The 13,864-nt window shown below is 40.2% G+C and overlaps 2 protein-coding genes across 4 annotated transcripts; both read right to left on the bottom strand.

Moving 5' to 3' along the window:
• Positions 1-2,649: 2,649 nt before the first annotated feature.
• On the bottom strand, positions 2,650-5,785 carry LOC147314853 (fructose-bisphosphate aldolase C-like). Its single transcript, XM_086261942.1, has 9 exons — positions 5,732-5,785; positions 5,000-5,137; positions 4,664-4,875; positions 4,516-4,570; positions 4,237-4,397; positions 4,057-4,140; positions 3,790-3,964; positions 3,501-3,700; positions 2,650-3,402 (listed from the first exon to the last, which is right to left on the bottom strand). The coding sequence occupies exons 1-9, from the start codon at positions 5,751-5,753 to the stop codon at positions 3,310-3,312; spliced, it is 1,140 nt and encodes a 379-aa protein (XP_086118068.1). The 5' UTR covers positions 5,754-5,785; the 3' UTR covers positions 2,650-3,309.
• Positions 5,786-7,786: 2,001 nt separating this feature from the next.
• On the bottom strand, positions 7,787-13,859 carry LOC147314852 (ribosomal protein S6 kinase-related protein-like). 3 transcript variants are annotated; one of them, XM_086261938.1, is made up of 12 exons: positions 13,696-13,859; positions 12,212-12,463; positions 12,031-12,114; positions 11,877-11,945; positions 10,564-10,633; positions 9,932-10,039; positions 9,766-9,806; positions 9,644-9,671; positions 9,302-9,391; positions 8,947-9,035; positions 8,734-8,844; positions 7,787-8,650 (listed from the first exon to the last, which is right to left on the bottom strand). In XM_086261938.1, exons 1-12 carry the CDS (start codon positions 13,723-13,725, stop codon positions 8,402-8,404), a joined length of 1,221 nt encoding a protein of 406 aa, XP_086118064.1. In that variant the 5' UTR covers positions 13,726-13,859; the 3' UTR covers positions 7,787-8,401. The 3 variants fall into 3 exon arrangements, with proteins under 3 accessions (XP_086118064.1, XP_086118066.1, XP_086118067.1); XM_086261940.1 differs by having other exon boundaries at positions 12,037-12,114; XM_086261941.1 differs by having other exon boundaries at positions 13,714-13,859.
• Between the last annotated feature and the right edge of the window lie 5 nt (positions 13,860-13,864).

Genomic DNA, 13,864 nt, shown 5'->3' with positions numbered 1-13,864 from the left:
AACACTACAGCCGAGTCTGACACATCCGCCTTAGAAAATAGTCCGACCATATCCAAAGCTAATAATGTTTTTGTTAATAACATTTGCCGTCAAATAATATATATTACAATATCATATAATGCACATCGCTTATAATGCAAGACTTGCTATATTGGTATTATTTCTATATAATATAAGCATCAGCTAAATAATAAATGTTTTATAAATATAGACACTTACCAACAGGCTTATAATTTTGCTTCATTTTTACCAGTTGTTAATTCAAGAATATAATTAATATAATTTTTTCAATAATACAGCCCAGAATGGGGAAGAAAAGTGATTTACGTGATATTCAATGTCGCATGGTTGTTAGTGTATGACAGCCTGGTTTGCATACCTCAGAAACTGCCTTATGCTGGGATTTCCCCACACCACCACCCCTAGAGTCTATAGAGAATGGTCTCAAAACAAGAGAATATCCACTGAGCAACAGTTCTGTGAGCAAAAATGCCTTGTTAATGCCAGAGGTCAGAGGAGAATGGTCACACTGCTTTCAGCTGATAGAAAGGCAACAGTAACTTAACTTCCACTCATTACAACGAAGGTAATCAGAAGAGCATCTCTGAAGATAAAACAAATGAAATACTGAACAATAGATAATAGAAAATCGGAAAAATGTTGCCTTATCCGGATCCCTACCCAGTGGCCCCACCTGGCAAGACTGCCCTATGTTGATAATAATGTAATAAGGTTGCAGAAAAGCTGCTGCCAATCCCTGGACAGACCACTAATCCTTTTTTTGTCTTTACTGAACAGGTTTGCGCTTAAAGCTAACTCCATTCTGGGAATATGAATCTTAAGCTTCTTCTGTCAGCTCTGCTGAGAATCATTAAAGCAATGGGTGGAATTTCAGCCAATCAACCAATCAATTAATCAATCAGTTAAAGCAGATTATTATTGATTTCAAAATCTTATTTGGTTTTCATATATACCTATTTTCAGTGACATCAACTTTAACAGTGGAAAATTAGGTAGGCATATCATTCTTTTCTTTCTCTCTTTTTTGCGATATTTTTCAACTATCCTATATTTGACAACAGCATAATAAAACTGGAAATTCTGTTTTTGGTGTATTTCTAGTGGCCCCATATGGCCACCCCTATGAAAGAAATTCTGGAGGCGCCCTTGGTACCTAGGTTCAAGTTAAGGACAAAAGGAGTCTGTGTTTTTGAGGTTGTGGCTCCCAAGTTGTGGAACTCACTTCCAATGCACTTAAGATCTGTGGACACACCTGATACTTTTAAAAAGAAGCATAAAACCCACCTGTGGATTGCTTTTATTTAGTTTTAGTTTCTTTTTATACTGTCTTTGTTGTTGCATTTTATTATATAGTCTAGAGCCCTTTGTGAAAATAGGGTAAAGCACTAGAAAGGTGCATAGGTGGGAACTAACAAAGTACAAATACTACATTACTGTACTGAAGTAGACTTTTCAGGTATTTGTACTTTATTTAAGTATTTATTTTTGTGACAACTTTTTACTTTTACTCCCTACATTTTAAAACAAATATCTGTACTGTCTACTTCGTACATTTTCAAAACAGACTCATTACTTTTAGTTCAGCGGTATCATTTATAGCTTTTTTTATAGCAGGCCGGAGGGAGTGCAGGAGTCCATTAGTTGTGTTTGCATTGCTTCAAAATGTAGCTAGCTCTAAAGAAAAGGAGGAAGCATGAAGTGAGTGACGTTTTTTTAACTGTCAGGTAATTTCAAATTCAACATTTCTATCAGCTCAACAAATATCAGCAAACACACTAACTGTTTGTGTGCAGTTAGTCACAGTATGTCTGGGAGCTGAAGGTGTATTAGCTAACTGCAAGCTAAAGGTGTATTCTCTTGCTGCTTGTGTACATACTGAGTACATTCATTAGAATTTAGATTCAAATATTTGTAATCTCATGTAGTAATATTATTATTATAGCACAAATAAATTAAATCCAGGGTCTTTCTGTGTGGAGTTTGCATGTTCTCCCCGTGTTTGCGTGGCTGCTCTTTAGATTCTTTGGCTTCATCCCACGATCCAAAGACATGCAGTTAGTGGGGTTAGGTTAATTGAATGTGAACGTGAGTGGGAATGGTTGTCTGTCTCTATGTGTTAGCTCTGGGACAGACATGCGACCTGTCCAGGGTGTTTCATGTCTCTTGCCCTAATACAGCTGGGATAGGCTCCAGATATATATACTGATGTGTCAAAACATTATCAAGGGTACATCACACTGTTTTGAGTAAATTTGTTGTTAGTTTTTCTTATTTAAAAAAAAGACTTGAACCGGGCTTGAAATGAAAAAAAAAATGTCCATAAATATTTGAATGTGACATTTTGAACTATTAGGAGTTACACGTATGTCAAACTACGGAATGGTGGAAATGAACTGTAACTGACAAAGAATATCACAGAAGCGCTCCAGCATCACGTGTCAGATGCCTTTTCTGGACATTTGACACATTAGATAACATATAGAATACCCTTAAATTACAGGGTTTGAAAGATGAAAAAAAAATGAAAACGAATTTTCTCCACATAGTGAATCAGTGTCTGTCGTCTTATAAAGAGCGTGACATACCATTAACCTTCATAAAACAAAAAATCTCAATCAGACTTTACTAGAACACAGTTTTATTGCCTAAATACTTACATTTGAAATATGTTTATTAGACATATAATGCTACTAAGAATGATAACACACATCAGCATGTGTTGTATATTACTTATTGAGCTGATTGTACTTCATACCTGGGGACTGTAGATGCAATTTAGCTTCAAGCTAATTCTCTTACAATATGTCTATTTGTGCATGTTCACTGCTAAACTAAATAAAGAAACTGAACTACACAAATCCACTTTCTCTGTCACACAAGCACAGAAGCTTCACATAACAACTTCTAAATAATAGATTGGGAGCTGTATCATATAGATTCAGCTTCTTTAACTATTTAGTTAACTGTGTTTTGAGTCGAACTAATATCATTACTGTGGAGCACATGTTAGGCTGGCATTGCAATATTAACTGCAGGATTTAAAGCTCTAGTCAAAGTACTGCTACAACACAAGTAAAGCATGAGCCTTTCATTCAGCACATGTGTTAGAAACACCCAAGGCCATGTTCTGATTGTTCTCATTTGTCAAGGCAAGATATTTCATTTAATATCATTATGTAGGCCAATATTCTGAAATAACCTAAGAAAATGCAGTACATCTCCTCTGTAATATATCTTGTTATGGTGTGGAAGAACACACTGCTAGTTAAAATGTTCTTTTTATACTCTTCAATATGCATGGCAGGAACCGTAAATGCGCTGGCCAGCCTCTCCATAGTTATCTCCACCGGTGTACTTTCCCTGACATGCCAGACTGTTCACCTGCAGATACAACAGAGAGCAAACAAGCAGAGAAACGTCATACAAATAGCAGCTGGTTCTTTTTTTTATGTGTGCATTAAAAAACGACTGGAAGCTACCTCTGCTCTCTTGATGAACTGTTCAGTGGCGGCTTTCTCATTTTCTTTATGTCCTCTCCAGGCTCTGAGTGCAGACGCCTGCAGGGCTCGTCCGAAGGAGAACGTCAGGACCCAGGGTTTGGGCAGAGGGCAGTTGTTGATGGCATTAAGGTGGAAAGAGGCCTCCTCTTCACTCTGACCTCCTGACAGAAAAGCAATTCCTGTGGACGAAAACATGAATTTGTTCTGTTTGGTTTCTGCACACGTTTCTGTTTCTAAACCTCTAAATGAGAGCATCATTTTAACTTACCTGTCACAGCTGGGGGAACTGTGCGGCGCAGAGCAGTGAGGGTTGCCATTGCAACCTCCTCTGGGCTGTATTTGGTGGAGCAGCTGTGTCCAGGAGTGACCATGTTGGGTTTGAGCAGAGTGCCTTCGAGGTACACGTGGTGGTCTGACATGGCCTTGTACACTGCAGCCAGGACCTGCAACACAGACACTGTTTTACTAAAGAAGCAGCAGAGTGGTACAGAATGTCTGAAAAACCCATAAAAGTAACAGTGCAGCCACTCCCTACCTTCTCAGTGACATACTGGCAGCGCTTCAGGTCATGATCACCATCAGGCAAAATCTCTGGCTCTATGACGGGCACGATGCCATGCTGTTCAAGGAAAGATAGATGATCAAACACTGTATATGCATTAGATCACAGTGATGTGTGGATAAGCATTTAGGCTTTATGATTTGGAGTTCTGACCTGCTGGCAGATACTAGAGTAACGTGCAAGAACATTCGCATTTTCTGTGATAGCCAGCTTTGATGGATTGACGTCACTAATTTTGAGCACACAGCGCCACTTTGCGAAGACAGCACCGTCCTTTTTATACTGCGCACAACGCTCAGACAATCCATCCAGACCTGTGGAGAAGTGTAAAAAGTACAAAGAAAAAAACAGAGAAGGGAAATGTTCATAAATGGGAAATTGTGGTGATGAAATGGTTGATATCAGCAGCGGTCCAGTGTGAGTCGGACTGACCCTGTGTGGTGGTTTCTCCACAAGTTCCTGCCAGGGGAACAACACCTTTGTCAACCTGAAGAATGCAGACAATGATTTGAATCAAAATCCAAACCTATTATCATAAAAAGATGATAACCTAAACAGATTGAATTCTAAGTGGTCAGACCTTGACCCCAACCAGGATTCCCCTGTCCCTGATCATTTTGACAAAGGGAACGCCATTATCAGAGTGTTGGTACAGGGTCTCGTGGAAGAAGATGACCCCTCCGATGCAGCTGTTGATGCGATCGTCCGCACTGAAGAGGATCTGCCGATACTGCCTGCGGTTCTCCTCCGTGTTCTCCACTCCGACTTGAGCCAGCCGCTTAGCCATACTGCCTGCAGTGGGTGTATTGTCAGTGACATTTAACTTACACTGGTGATAACTTACACTCTTTGATTGGATTGGACATAAGGTGTGCACTCACTAAATGTGCATGTTTAAAGAAGGAGCGCTACAGACCTACAGACTCATCTGCAGCCAGGATGCCCTTCCCTGGAGAAACTATGCGTAAAGTGGTCTCATGCAGCTCCCTCTTCTGAGCCTCGGGGAGCGTTGGGAACTGATGCGTCATCCTGAGTGACTGATTGTCTGAGCAGCCTTTGGAAGAAGATTTGACTGATTATTATTCAGTCATTAGCAGCTAAAAAGGGCAGACACTGAAGTGGAATCAAACAGAAAATTAGTCCAGTTTTATCTAGATTTAACACCCGTCCTCCTATCATCTGTCTACCTTAAAGATGTGAGAGCTTGTTTGATTTGCAGGATACAGTAACAGCAGATTGATCCATATTGGTACTTTTCCAATAATGAGCTTGTCTGCAGCTGTTTATAAAGCTTTGAGTGCATCGTTGTTTGGTAATGTGAAGAAAAGGTTTATCACTTTATAGCCCTTTAATAGTAAGTCCAGGCTTGGATGCCATTCAAATATTTTCTGATTTCCAAATGTGATTTTCACAGCACTAGGAAGAGGCTAATTAGGTGGGGAAAAACACAAGACCACAAAATCTTTCATCAGAGTCAGATACGCAGTTAATCAAACACTGATAGCAGTGTAAAAAATATATGAAATTGTCAGAGCTGCTGCACAAATCTTCAAAATTTAATAAAATCTAAAGGCAGCTTGTATTTCAAGTTTGTGAAGACAGCATTAAAATCAGCTGAATATAAAAATAACAAGATAAAAGCTCTTACCTGAAATTAAAATGGGTCTCATCTACTGATGCGATGAACACTGATGGAGCCTCCCTGCCAGCTTTAGTTTGTATCCAGCTCAAGTGTGTCACACCTCACTAGCCAACACCCCTGGGCGGAGCGTGTACGCCCACCTTTGCCCCACATGAATAAAAAAAAAACTGATGATTCATTGTTCTATTTAAATATAGTGATTTTTTTTTTCAAATTCATTTAGCTTCATCTTTATCACATTGATATAGAATTTTTCAGATGGCCACACTCACTTTGACTCAGCAATGGTTAGAAACCTGGCGTTTTAAACTGGTTTACTTTATCTTTTACATGCAAATTGTTTTTTTAATGCTTCCCACATGTTCAGGTTGCTTGCAAAACACAAAATCATGTATTAAGTCAGAACCTTTTGTCCAATAAGGGCCTAAATGAGGCGTTTAACCACACCCCATGGTGTGCTATTTTTACTCTAATTAGTAAAAATGTGCCCTGAGGATGGCTTGAAATCTCCTGATAATTTGATCTTCACCCTCAAATTCTCAGGGGTGTTTGAGTCTCCGAGCAATTCGTGCACTCAGTGGCTTTTCCGCAGCGCTTTAAACTGTGAAGAAAATGATGGAAAGTTCCAGAAATAGAAATCATTTCCAGGTTCCAGTCAGTGTAAAAGTGGGCCAAAATGGGCCAAATCAGAAGGAAATTAGGTCAACTGGATCATTTCCACTATGAAGAGCAGGTTTTTCAACCATTTTTTTTGCTTCTTTATTTTGTGTAATTGGCTTCTGTTTGAAAATGAAAAGTTTCAAATAATAATACTTTGAATAATAATAATGTGTATGGTTTAAAAAGTTTAAAATGCAAACTTGAACGAAGCTTATCATCAGCCAGTCGGGATCATTTCATGGCTTTTGAATTTGATTGTGACTACTTGTGTGTCAATCTGTGTCTTTCTGCACATTTGCAGGATAAGCTGCAACTGATGTTTTCTGTTGTGTTCAGTTATGTAATGTTACTATTTGGTGAGAGTCTGTGGGATGGCCCTCCAGGATTTCAGGGGACTCCTCTCTTCACTATTGTGGGTCAGTGTGCCTCTAAAAGCAGATATGGGTCAATGGACTGCCTGCCACTATACAGCCACAACACAGGCATGGTGGACCTGTCTAAGACAAGGGCCTGAGAGGGAATTCAATGTCAGGAGGCAGTGGTGGGAGGAGCTGGTGCACTCCCATTCAGGAGATACAGTTTTAAATAGATTCATGACTTCAAGAAGTACAGCAATTATGTGTGGCTGCTTCCTCTGGGACCCTCGACTTTTTCTCTGTTACCTAATTAAAAGCATCTAATGATGATACTTTATCTGGTCCTCAATTTTCTGTCCTATTATTGGTTGTCCTCAGTGGGTTTGTGAGCACTCCTGTAAATAGGCCAACCCAAGGCTGCCTGAGATACCTGAGATAAGAAAAGTGCCCAACAGAAAATACAGCAGGCTCATTTATGTTTTTGTGCTAGTGCTGATATACAGAAATATAAAAGAAACCCTTTCAGGTTGGTGTTCCCTCATTTTTATTCTATAGAAGTAAAAACGTCCAACCTAAAAGAGAGCTGGGTCTTTACAGTGTATGTGACCTCTTTCTTGAACTGCCTGTCAACATAAAGTTCCCTGAGCAAGGCAGGCATGATGGTTCAGGGTGACCTGATCCAGTCCTAACTATAACTAATTAACTAACTATAAGTTTTAAGTCTAATCTTAAAATCCAGAAATGGTTGACTACACAGCAATGGGGAAAACAAGAAAAACATGGTCCACCATTAAACACAGAAATATAAAACCACCGTGTAGCTCTGTGGTCTTTAAACTGTTTCCAAAAAAAGTTAAGGCCCCGCAATTCTTTTATTAATCATTAACACACCCAGTTTAATCAGTGAAACAAAGGTCAGGAAGACAGTGTTCATTCAACTCAGTGTCACTCATTTGTTTTTCATCACTGGTCGGTCCTTGTAGTAGCTCTACTCCCCCACCCATCATAGAGTATTAAGAAATAATAAACACAAATAAATGAATACTTGATTTAAAAAATTAAACTTTATTTGAGCAATTGCATTTAAAAACAACAGACAATGTATATTAAACAACTGTTAGCAACAACATAAAATGATATACAGTTAATACAAGGACACATGTGTATAGAGACATCAAAACCTCACCTTCAACTGCATCATGGGAGAGACATGCTGAAGTTTCAGTTAAAAATGCATAACATGGGGCGATCGTGGCTCAAGAGTTGGGCGTTCGCATTGTAATTGGAAGGTTGCCTGTTCGAGCCCCGGGTCAGACAGTCTCGGTCGTTGTGTCCTTGGGCAAGACACTTCACCTGTTGTTGCCTACTGGTGGTGGTCAGAGGGCCCCAGGATGGCTGTGGCTACAATGTAGCTTGCCATCACCACCAGGATGAATGTGAATGGGTGCATGACTGGATGTGTAAAGCGCTTTGGGGTCCAAATACAACTTTCAATTCCAAGAGGTAACATAAGTCTGTAGAGAAACAAGTCTGTTATGGAAATGCCATCACATGCAGAATTCATGTATCTAGTATCCTTAAAAACAGATCGATTTTTCGCTTTGCAAGTCTGCTCTGCAGCCGATTTTAGGTCCACACTGGCCAAAGTAGGAGACTTTGACTACCCTATGACTTCACTGGGACTCACGGGGGAGTGAAGGATTTGATCACAGTCAAAGTTATCAAAGTAATCCAATGAAAAGCCTCTTGCGGATTTGGCTGCCCAGTCGGGGTGCGTCCTAAGCTCCAGGATGAATTCAACCGGTGTCTTCTGGAGGATGTAAGGGTCGAATGAAGTGCCACGGAAGAACGTCTGCATCTTGAAACACTCCAGATTACGAAGGCGGTTCATCGGATTCTTGCACAAAAGCTACATCAGTATGGTGATAAAGAGATGAGTATGTCACTATAGCTCTAAGGTGGCACAAAGTAAAAAGAGCAGTGGATACTGACCTCAGTAAGGAGTAGGATCAGAGCAGAGCTGAACGTCTCAGGCACCACATAAGAAAAATCTCTGACCTTTGCCAGCATGCGACAGTGGTCTATTTCTGCCATTAGTGGAAACTAAAAATAGAGAAACAAGTGGATTTAAAGCAAAAATAATCTGCACTTTCAGGCACTTTTCTACACACAGAGCCGTGAAATAGTGAGTTTAAGTGTCTTCACCTTTCCTGTCGCCAGTGAGAACAGCATAATCCCAAGAGACCACCAGTCAGCAGCATGGTTGTACGGACCCCCGCTCAAGATTTCAGGAGCTGCTCACCCAAAACAGAGATCCACACATCCACATATATGTTTATATATATGTGTGTGCATAAAAGGAAAAAGTTAAATGCAGGGCAGAAAATACCTCTTAATAATAGAGCAAAAAGTAATAACATGCAGAGTACATTACAGGTGCATCCCATTCACAACTGGGTCAACTGAATCCAGGGGGAATGAAACGCAGGTGAGGCTCTCATGTTAATGTTAGTCATGGAAAACAATCACAGAGTATCTGTGGCACGACCACAAATCTCACCCATGTACTGGATCGTCCCACATATTGTGAAAGCTCGCCCTCCTCGTTTCAGGCGGCGAGACAGACCGAAATCAGACAGTCGAAGGTGACCTGAATAGAGGCAAAAAAACAAAGAGAGACTGATTTGTAGAAATAAAACCATAAATGTTTCCGTAAGAGGGGTCTTGAAGTTGTCAAGTTTATATTAAAGAGATTTTAAGTTAGTGTCTTGGCAAAGCTCCTGAGCTGTGATGTCATGCTTATCTGCTGTTACCTGCATTGCATCTGTACTCATCTAACCATGATTTCTCTAAATACTTCAGTCTTAAAAGTGTATCATCAACAACTGCAGAAGAGCATTACCTTGATCATTTAACAGAATGTTCTCCATCTGAAAAAAAAAAGCAGCAAAGCCATAACCATTAAAAGTTCTAAACACACACGTGTGGAAGTTACAAGAGTGATTAAAATGAAAAATATCATACTTTTATATCTCTGTGCATGATTCCTAAGTCATGTAGAAATCCTAGAAATAAATCAGAGACAGAGAGCAAGAATTAAATGACATTAATCTTTTTTTCAAAGAAAAAAGTGTACTGTGCGCTCAAGCATAATTTCTGTGACAGTACAAGACATTTGATGAGCACTAACCTAGTGCGCTGCCCAGCTCTGCAGCAATGAGCCGAACCTCTTCCTCCCCAAAGTGGCCCCTCAGCAACCAACAAGTGTGCAGGTCACCAGTACTGCAGTAGTCACACACTGCAGAGGACCAGACACAAACATACTTCTCAGCACTTTGAAATTGGCAGCGTGGGTAAAGCAGATCACTAAAGGTGGAAATAAAAATAAAATAAAGCAATCTGCAAGGAAACGTAAAGTAAAAGAAAACAAAAAATGATTTGTTCATCCCACTGTGGTTTGGGAAAGGAAGAAGTCAGGAAGAGGGTTAAGTCTAAAACACACATGCTCTTTGTTTTGTTAAACATCTTTTAGCCACTTCAGTAATCTTAACTGAAAAAAACCTGAATTTGTGACAACACTAGGTAAGCAAAGGTCACACAGCAGCTGCAGCCACAGAGGACAGTTTTACCCAGGACGCTCATTAGATGGCACTGCACCTCTTCACTATCCAGAGATTTTTTTTAGACTGCTTGGTTTTACAGTTGACAACTTTTTATTCTATGGGACCAAAGACGAGGAAAGGGGGAACTTCTCGGGAACAACAAAGGATAGCGGAAGAAGGGAGGGTCGAGCGGTGCCATCGTTTCTATTTATTAACTCACTAATGAAGAGATGGCGCTGCGTCTGCCAGCAGTCCTGCAGATTGTGGATAAAAGGGTGTTTGAGCTGCCGCTGCAATGCAACAGTCGACACACACAGATGAACAGTGAACATTTAGTGAGGGATGCACAGAGAGTTTCCTGCAGCGTGAGGACTACGGACTATGGACAGAAACTATGCCACACCACCTACTGTAATCCTTTAAGTGGACCTATTAAGTCATTACTTATTTACTGTCTTAAACTGTTATAAATGATGCTCATATTATAGCAACATTTTAAATACTGAAGTCAGTGTACAGTTCATCAGACTGGTCATCGATTTTTGCTGTGAGTTCTGAGAATCCACCCACCTGATGACAAACCTTGTGTTTGTAAAGTACAGCCAATCAGAACAAAAGCTCCCGACAGTGGATAAACAGAAGTGGTGGAGCAAAGCTATGTATTAGACAGATAAGGATTATTTTGAATTGTGAGTCATGCTTTATGCGGCACTCTACAGTCAAGCCTTTGAGTTTATTGTTAAAGTTAGATCATTACCACTTGTCCTGATCCTGATTCTTGCATCTTATTTTTCATATTTACCCTTAGCTTGGCTCCGGTCTTGTCTCTATCTCCTGCTCAGTCTGCCCAACAATGCACCCAGCCCTCTGGCTCAGCCATCAGCCTAGACGCCACCTCCGGCAACCCCAAGGCTCATTTCACCTTCGCTATTATTTATTAAAAATCAGCTTAATTTATTCCATTTCCCCTCAGCTGTATCTACACCTGGGTTTGCCTGTTTGCACTCCCTTTCTGGATAGTAGCATCCAAAGACGGCAATATGAAGCTGGAAATGAGCATAATTGGTCCACTTTTATCATCACATTTATAATTGTACATAGTTTGTGCTTTCCTATAATAACCATATAACTACTATTTGCATTAAATTTAGAAATGTTTGCTTGACATGAATACATTCCTTTCAGCAATGATATCCTCTCCAGTTTATGCTTTGAGAAGCTCTACTAAGAATATTGCATTTTGACCTATTAGTAAGTATTTATGGCCAGCACATAGACAGTTTATAGCACTCTATAATTCAGCTGTATGCAGATGTAATATTTGTTTATTGGCATAATAATTTCTCGTTTATCATTAGCCTCAGCATAGGGGTTCCTACAGGAGCTTAAATTTTGCCCATGTCTGTAAAAAACAATCTCTGCTACAATCCCTATTTACTTGTGTCATGGTTAAAAAAGCTGAACAGGTGACATAAACATTTATTTGATTATTTAATTTCAACTATTTGAATTTTGTTTCTATCAATGTTGTACCTGAATGATGACTTCCTCTTTCGACTGCTCCAGGACTCCGTGCTTCAATAACTCAGACTTTGGCAGAACCTGTATGACAACACAGGAAGAAAATTACACTAAAGATGTCCAAAAGTATCACATTTTTAACATCTTTAGTTAATACTGGATTGACCTTAACTGCATAGATCTTCTCTTTGGAAATATCTTTGACTTTTAGGATGGGTCCAAATGAGCCTTTAGCGATGAAGCCCAGGATCTGTAAGCACAGAATTAGGCCCTGTTATCTTTCTGTTTCTCCTAAAGAACTTCTTCTCTTTGCGTCTTTAACTGGGTTGTGTTGTGGTCCGCAGTACCTGGAAATGATCAGGACATCTACGGTGTGGGAACTCGGGCAGAAAGACAGAGATAAAAGCCGCAGGAGTCGGGTCTGCGCCGGACGCCTCAGCGCCGTCCTCTGGAGGTAACAGGAGTCTGATGGGCTGCCTGCTGTCTGCTCCCACAGGGCGAGAAAATACAGCTGAGTGTCCGAGTCTATGAACGATGGAGACCCCCACGTTCGAGAGGAACCCGTGGCTGAATCGACGCTGAGCAGCCGGCCCCTCGCTCTAGATTTTAAAAGAAAAAATTATAATATATAATATATATTTACTATTCAGATTTTATTTATCCTCACTTTATGCTGATACCTCTGTACACGCGAATCTATTTTGCATACTGCATTTGTTTGAAACGTGTAACTGCAGAGTATAACTCTGTAATTAAATCTGATAACTATTTGGGAAACACTCCTTGGACACTTTATTAGGCCCAACTGGTCGTTAATGCAATCTAATCAACCAATCACGCGCCAGCAACTCAACACGTCTACGCATGTAGACGTGGTCAAGATGATCTGCTGGTGAATGGAAATACTGCATATAGTTCTATTCAGTTGCAACTAAAATCAGTAATATTTAATAGTAATGAAAGTGTTTCTTCCACTCTCTGAACAACAGCAATATGTTTTGTAATACAGCCACATCACAATTATTAACAGCCGGTAGAACCAAAATTTGGCAAGGCAGGAAACCAACAAACGTATCCGTAGAGACTATAACAAAAGACTAAATAAATAAATATAAATAAAATCTGCAGGAAAGAAACATCTGTGTAGCCTTGGAGAGTTTGTGACTGAACACTGGAATAAGAAGGATGCATGACAGGAAGAACATCACCAGGACAGTAAAACAAGGAGGCTGCGCTGTGCGTTTGTGGGGGTGTTGTTGTTGTTTCTGGAAATGAATGATGAGCTGGCATCACGAACTCTGCACGACCTGTCCACAATGTGCAGACTGAGGTTTTGTAATGATGCTGACTTAGGTTTTGTTGAGATTTGAATGACGTAAAATACAGTGCGTTAGTGAGCTGAAAGCTTTTACACAGGAGGAATAATGTGAAATACACTGCAGTTATGCTTTTGACTTTATGAAATATTGATTTAAATAAAAGCTAAACTTTAAAGCCTCAAAAATAACTAAGAAATGCAGCGCTTGGTTAGGTTTTTAGTTGGCATCACTAACTAATGTTGGAGGTAAATGGGGTAGAAACATTTTGTAGCTCATAGATCACACATGACCCCCCACAAATAAATAAATAAAGAGACGATCTGAAGCTGATTTGAGCCGCAGACTGAAGGTCTGTGTCCACTTGTGAGCTGATCGGTGCAGAAGAGACTTTCAAATACCACTGCCTTCATCTTCTCTTACCCCATCTAGGGGTCGCTACACGTGACGACTCCATATCTACAGCGTGTTAAAAGGTAATCAACTCCGATCTGCGCCTCATCATACTGACTCACCTTTCGGTTTTTACTGACCTCACCGCCCATCGCATCCTCAGAAACCGACAGACCCAAGTAATTCAATCAAAAACTAAATAAATAAAATATGTAAGACCACCACAAATCCAGCGTCTCGCCTCGCGTCTGTTCTCACTGTCAGCGTCCCACAGTTGCGTCTCGGCCATGA

This window comes from Aulonocara sp. 'chitande type north' Nkhata Bay, linkage group LG14 (genome assembly GCF_057382095.1).
Source record: "Aulonocara sp. 'chitande type north' Nkhata Bay isolate Kocher_YH1m ecotype deep benthic linkage group LG14, A_spYH_male_GT1.1, whole genome shotgun sequence".
Taxonomy (NCBI): domain Eukaryota; kingdom Metazoa; phylum Chordata; class Actinopteri; order Cichliformes; family Cichlidae; genus Aulonocara; species Aulonocara sp. 'chitande type north' Nkhata Bay.
The sequence above is the reverse complement of the archived record's forward strand: the minus strand, read 5'-3'. Positions and strand labels throughout refer to the sequence as shown.

Bases quoted from the DNA above. Each gene is read 5' to 3' on its own strand.
- LOC147314853 (XM_086261942.1), bottom strand. From the start codon at position 5,753: ATGAGACCCATTTTAATTTCAG. The intron at 4,398-4,515 runs GTCAGTCCGACT...ACTTCTCCACAG, and splicing joins TGGAGAAACCACCACACAGG to GTCTGGATGGATTGTCTGAG. The intron at 3,965-4,056 runs GTAGGGAGTGGC...TCTGTGTTGCAG, and splicing joins GCCAGTATGTCACTGAGAAG to GTCCTGGCTGCAGTGTACAA.
- LOC147314852 (XM_086261938.1), bottom strand. From the start codon at position 13,725: ATGGGCGGTGAGGTCAGTAAAAACCGAAAG. The intron at 12,115-12,211 runs GTACTGCGGACC...CTGTGCTTACAG, and splicing joins GATGTCCTGATCATTTCCAG to ATCCTGGGCTTCATCGCTAA. The intron at 8,651-8,733 runs GTCAGTATCCAC...ATACTGATGTAG, and splicing joins TGATCCTACTCCTTACTGAG to CTTTTGTGCAAGAATCCGAT.